The sequence below is a fragment of the Mandrillus leucophaeus genome, unplaced genomic scaffold (assembly GCF_000951045.1).
Source record: "Mandrillus leucophaeus isolate KB7577 unplaced genomic scaffold, Mleu.le_1.0 Scaffold186, whole genome shotgun sequence".
Taxonomy (NCBI): Eukaryota; Metazoa; Chordata; class Mammalia; order Primates; family Cercopithecidae; genus Mandrillus; species Mandrillus leucophaeus.
In genome coordinates this window covers 6374879-6380878 of record NW_012101876.1, presented here as the reverse complement: position 1 = coordinate 6380878, position 6000 = coordinate 6374879, and the positions used below count along the sequence as shown (strand labels likewise).

The 6000-nt window shown below is 40.8% G+C and overlaps 1 protein-coding gene across 1 annotated transcript in view; it reads right to left on the bottom strand.

Annotated features, from left to right (window-relative positions):
* Positions 1-5204: 5204 nt before the first annotated feature.
* Positions 5205-6000, bottom strand: part of ACPP (acid phosphatase, prostate) — a 57868-nt gene continuing 57072 nt past the window's right edge. Inside the window, 1 exon segment of the mRNA XM_011977982.1 lies at positions 5205-5710. Within this exon segment, the coding sequence (XP_011833372.1) occupies positions 5592-5710 (119 nt within the window). The 3' untranslated portion in view covers positions 5205-5591.

The window sequence follows — 6000 nt, the reverse complement described above, 5'->3', positions numbered from 1 at the left end:
TTTTTGAGACAGAGTCTCTCTCTGTCACCCAGGCTGGAGTGCAATGGCACAATTTTGGCTCACTGCAACCTCTGCCTCCCAGATTCAAGCAATTCTCATGCCTCTGAGTAGCTGGCATTATAGAGGGGCACCACCTTCCGAGTAGCTGGCATTATAGAGGGGCACCACCATGCCTGGATAATTTTTGTATTTTTAGTAGAGATGGGGTTTCACCATGTTGGCAGGCTGGTCTCGAACTCCTAACCTCAAGTGATCCACCCACCTTGGCCTCACAAAGTGCTGGGATTACAGGTGTGAATCACCGCACCTAGCCACAATCAAAATTGTAACTTAACTTTTAAAATCTACCCACCCCCCACCCCTCACCAAATCTAGTGGTTCTTATCTTCTAAGCGTGTTAACAAATTCCTCCTGAAGACATTTCATAAGAAGAGGAGCTAGTCCATTTAGTTTAGAATAGTTTTGGAAAAGGTTTGGGCTGCTACTAAGATAAACTTACAAATAAAAGCATTTCAGAAAAATCTTTCAATTCAACCGCACACAAAGATGGTAAGATGTAGACACAAAATAAAAATGATTTTTATTTTTTCACAATAATCTGAAAGTGGATTTTACAAATTATAACAAAAAACACATTCTCTCTGCTTCAAAAAGACTGTCATCTAATGATCAAAAGCAGAACTGTCCAATATGGTAGCCACTAGCCATACATGGCTATTGAGACTTGAAATGTGACTAGTCTGCATTGAGATGTGCTGCAAGGGTAAAATGCACATGAGATTTTAAATACTTAATATGAAAAAAACATAAAATATCTCATTAACAATTTTTAATTACACATTGAAGTGATACTTTAGATGCATTGGGTTAAACCATTTTTATTATTATAATTAATTTAATCTTTGCATTTTTACCTTTTAAAAATGTGTCTATTAGAAAATTTAAAATTACATTTGTGGCTTTTATGTGTGGCCCTCATTCTACTTCTATTAGACAGCCCTGGCCTAAAACACCAAAATGTTGCACACATCCATTATTGCTCAAATGAGATTTCTGAAAAGAGAGTTTTTAAAAAAGAAAATGGTAACACTCTGGCATTCATTTACTAAGAAACCTCCCTGGAAATGGAGAAGTAATCAATGCCAACATACTAGAACAAGATAGAAAGGAAGTTGGGAGAGTAGAAAACATGACTGATTTTTTCATGTTTTCATGAAACGTGAAAGAAGGGAGAAGAAATACTAGTTCTAAAATAAAAAAAGATTTGTTGGTTGAATGACTTCCAGTAAAATGTTTGCCTCTAATGCTTGCACTCTTCTAAAGACAAAAATTATTCTTTTTATGATCATAGTTTCTTAATGCAATGCCATTCTATCTAGGGATATCCTACCTACAACTCTTCCTTAGTACTTTCCTGTGTATACATTGCTGAGTTTTTTTATGCTAAGGAATGTTCCTCCATTGATGTGATAATTACTGCCTTATTCTCATCCTGTTCAAAGCGTCTATAGTAGTTCAAATGAGAAATACATTTCGAAGCAGAGGTGACCTCAGTTCTAGTGATTATCTTTCAAGCTGCATTTATTATCAGGGCAACTGGACTGATTATCCCTGACCCATCTGAAAAAGTCACTTTTATCATCAGAAAGAATTTACATTCTCTCTTGTTGAAGTGATTCGATTAGCTTATTTCCTGAGAAAGATTACAGTACATTCGTGCTCTCTGCTTTATCACTACAGAGCATTTGTCAGTTGTGATTTTCTATTCTGCTATGAAGGATGAAAAACAATTACAGTGTTTATCAACAAAGTAGCTCTGTGGAAAGTAGAAAAAACAAACCAAGTTGAGAGTGAGAGTTCTCTTTACAATAATCAAAAGCGATGACAGAAGGAAGAGAAATGAGGATGTTAAAAAATCCCTCAGAACCAACAGAAAATAGAAGTCCTTTTAGTTACTGGCAGTGTTACGGGACCCCACCACTTACCAGGGGTTTCCGCCCTATAGTCCCTTCTGCAATCCCCAGAAATATGTACAGGAAAGGGGTCCCGATCCAGGCCCCAAGAGAGGGTTCTTGGATCTTGCACAAGAAAGAATTCAGGGAGAGTCTGCAGTGCAAAGTAAAAGCATGCTTATAAAGAAAGTAAAGTAGTTAAAGTACAGCTACTCCATAGACAGAGTAGGATGTTCCCAAAAGTAAGAGGAGGAATGCGTCCAGCCTCTATAGTGCTAAATGCTCTATAGTGATAAAGCAGGTACAAAGCTGTATCTATAGGGAGATGTGCTCTGCTACAAGGGTTTGTGATAAAGGATTGATTTCTTAATTACTATATTTTGCAAGAATCAATATTATTATCTTTAAAGCAAAATTAGAAATGCCTTTGTTTTCCAGATATCAGGATATCTGGACACTCCCAAGTCTGGGTCTGTTTAGTAAACATTATTAATTTGTTCCCTTAACCATAAACATCTAGAGGCTGGAAATACCTAACTTTCTGGAAATGCAGCCCAGCAAGTCCCAGCCTCATTTTGGTAGCCCTCACTCTAGATGGAGTTGCTCTGGTTCACATGTCTCTGACAGCAGGATTAAAAGATAATATGGGCCAGATGTGGTGGCTCACGCCTGTAATCCCAACACTTTGGGAGGCTGAAGCGGGCAGATCACCTGAGGCCAGGAGTTCGAGATCAGCCTGGCCAACGTGGTGAAACCTCGTCTCTACTAAAAATGCAAAAATTTGCCGGGTGTGGTGATGCGGGCCTGTGATCCTAGCTATTCGGGAGGCTGAGGCAGGAGAATTTTTTGAACCCAGGAGGCAGAGGTTGCAGTGAGCCAAGATCACTCCACTGCACTCCAGCCTGGGTTACAGAGCAAGACTCTCTCATAAACAAACAAACAAACAAAAAATGATATGGAAAAAGTGTTGTGAAAGCTCTTACTTTTACATTCTACCAACTCTGTATAAGGTCGGTGTTGGAGTCAAGCCATTAATAATCACAATTGGGATGGACAATTTAGCATCTAGGTCAGTGATTAGCAAATAATAGTTTTCTCATCCATGTTTGTTGATTTAGCACAAGATATTGTGGCTTACGTACTGATATGGCTGGCTACTTTATCAAGGCAGTAATTTGTCCTTTATTCTTGCTGCTCTAGATATTTTTCCCTTTCCCAAGCTAAGAACGTAGCCACATCTTGTGTTTTTTGTTTTTACCTAGGTGTTTTTTGTGTTGCATCAGGAAGCAGACATTGCCAAGCAAGAGAAGACAATTCCTTCTTAGCCTTTTGTTTGCAATAACCTTGGCTCAGTGAGAGTTATATAGAAAGTAAGTGCTTGAAACTTAACAGGTAGAAGCTGTTGGACCCAAGGGGAGAGGAAGATTCCTGAAACTAACAGATGGAGTTGAGTTCTGGGAGGCGTTGGGGGCGATTCTGTGCCAGGCAAAAGTATCGCCCCAGGACTGCACAGTCTCAGACTGGTGGACTCCAAGCATATAATCCTGGGAGCAATGGCACAGATATCCCCTGCCTACCATCAGAAGACCATGAGGGCAGGGATGGTGAACTTAACAGAGACTAGCATGGACAGAGGTCTAGAGGACTCTTCTCTGACTCCTCCCACCAGCTATACTCTGGGACCTTTAGTTGAACCTGAAGAGGTAGAGAACCCTACTGAGGAGTGAGATTGAATGTCCCACCAACTGAATGGCTGGTGGTTCAGGGCAGATTAAAATTGTTTAGCATACATTTTCAACTTGCCACAATACTACCATCCTTGACAGTGCTTGCTTGGTCAATGACTCATCTAGAGTATAAAATGAAAAATTACTCACAGTATATGAGAGCTAGCTGTGACTTCTATGTTCATCTAATTCAGATTCTTCATTTTTAGGTTAGGAGACCAAGGTAAAAGATATAAAAGAACTAGGCCAGGTGTGATGGCTCATGCCTATAATCTCAGTGTTTTGAAAGGCCAAGGTAGGAGGATTGCTTGAAGCTAGGAGCTCAAGACCAGCCTGAGCAACATAGTGAAATCCTGTCTCTACAAAAAATTAAAAAATTAGCTGGGTGTGATGGTGTGCACTTGTGGTCCTAGCTACTTGGGAGACTGAGGTGGGAGGATTGCTTGAGCCCAGGAGTTAGATGTTACTGTGAGCTATGATCATGCCACTACACTTAAGCCTGGGTGACGGAGTGAGACCATGAGTCTGGGGAAAAAAAAAAAAAAGATATAAAAAAATTTGTTCTAAGTCATGAGCCCAAAGCCAGTGCAGAGCTGAGACAGTGGGCTGTCAACCCTCAGTCCACTTTTCTTTCTACCTCACTACTTGTAAAATTCAGTCTACTTTTTTTTTTCTACTGCACTACCTGTAAAATTCAGACATATTGTGGCAATTAGAGTATACTATTATTTCATTAGGGCTAGACTAGCCCTTATGAAAGTAAGATCTTACAATTTTAAAATGCAGTAACAATGGAAACTTTAAAAATATCCAGATCTGATAGTGGAGGTATCTAATAGTGGCCATGTATATTTTCCATTTACTCCCCACTATAGAAATTGTGAGCAGATGACCTGAGTCATATATGAAGTAGGTGATTCCACAGTTTCTGAGAATTAAATACCTCTTCTGTAGGCATTTTAAATATGGATATGTGTACGTATGTGTGTTAATATATAGACACACATCCAGAAATCTTTCCACTGTCAAACACTGGGTAGAAATTTCTTTTCAGTTGTGTGTGTGTATGTGTGTATGTGTGTATGTGTGTGTGTATGTATATTAAACCTACTTAATAGCTAAATAAAAAGTTTACTTATAATTTATGATTGGGTCTTCTTTTCATAAGAATCACCCTGTATGGGCCGGGCGTGGTGGCTCACGCCTGTAATCCCAGCACTTTGGGAGGCCGAGACGGGCGGATCACGAGGTCAGGAGATCGAGACCATCCTGGCTAACACGGTGAAACCCCGTCTCTACTAAAAAATACAAAAAAACTAGCCAGGCGAGGTGGCAGGCGCCTGTGGTCCCAGCTACTCGGGAGGCTGAGGCAGGAGAATGGCGTAAAACCGGGAGGTGGAGCTTGCAGTGAGCTGAGATCCGGCCACTGCACTCCAGCCTGGGCGACAGAGCGAGACTCCATATCAAAAAAAAAAGAATCACCCTGTATAATACTACTTCTAGTCTAACTTCCCCCAATATCCAATATTTTTCTAATCTATGTCTTTGTCCACCTTCTCATCCTTCGCTCTTTGCAGGTAAAAGGCTGATTAGAGTTTGGCTTCTTATTTCTCTCTGGACAACTGTGGCGGAGAATACAACCATCCTATGCATAACAGCCTCTTTCTAGCTGAACGAGCAGCCTGCACTACCACTCCATGATGAGAAGACCTAGGTAACCTTGGTGTTCATTCATCTGTCAGTCCAGCAGCTGTCTGTGGGTCCCTGTGAGTTCAGACCCTGCTCTAGGCAGATTCAAAAGGCAGGGTGTGAGGACGGCAATGCCCACATGGCAAAAGCCTGTCCTTTAGATGCGGTACCACTGAGAGATGCTGTGTCACAGGAGGTTGGCCTGGCTTATCCAGTTGTCTGTTCAGATGTTCCCATAGGAGTCTCTCTGCCAGCAGGGTCCACGGCGAATGTGGATAAACAGCAGTACCATTAGGACAGCAGATATCAGGCAAAAGACAACAGCAAAGATGACCTTTAGAACTGTGGGAAAATAGGAAAAGTATTAATGTAAAATTAATGCATTAGGAAAATATGAAGATCACATGTGAGTGTTGCTTTCTGTCTTAATTGCAAATTTCAGAGGAGTTTCTAAAGAGGCCTTGAAATCAGAATTGTGTGTGGTAAAAAGAGCACAGGACTAGGAGTCAGGAGGTGACCTAGGTTCCAGTTCCTGCATAACCTTTGACCCTTGAGATTCAGCTCCCCACTGAAAAGGGAGGGTAATTAGCTGAAGTACTTCTAAGTCCTCTTATAGCACTAACTTTATGCAT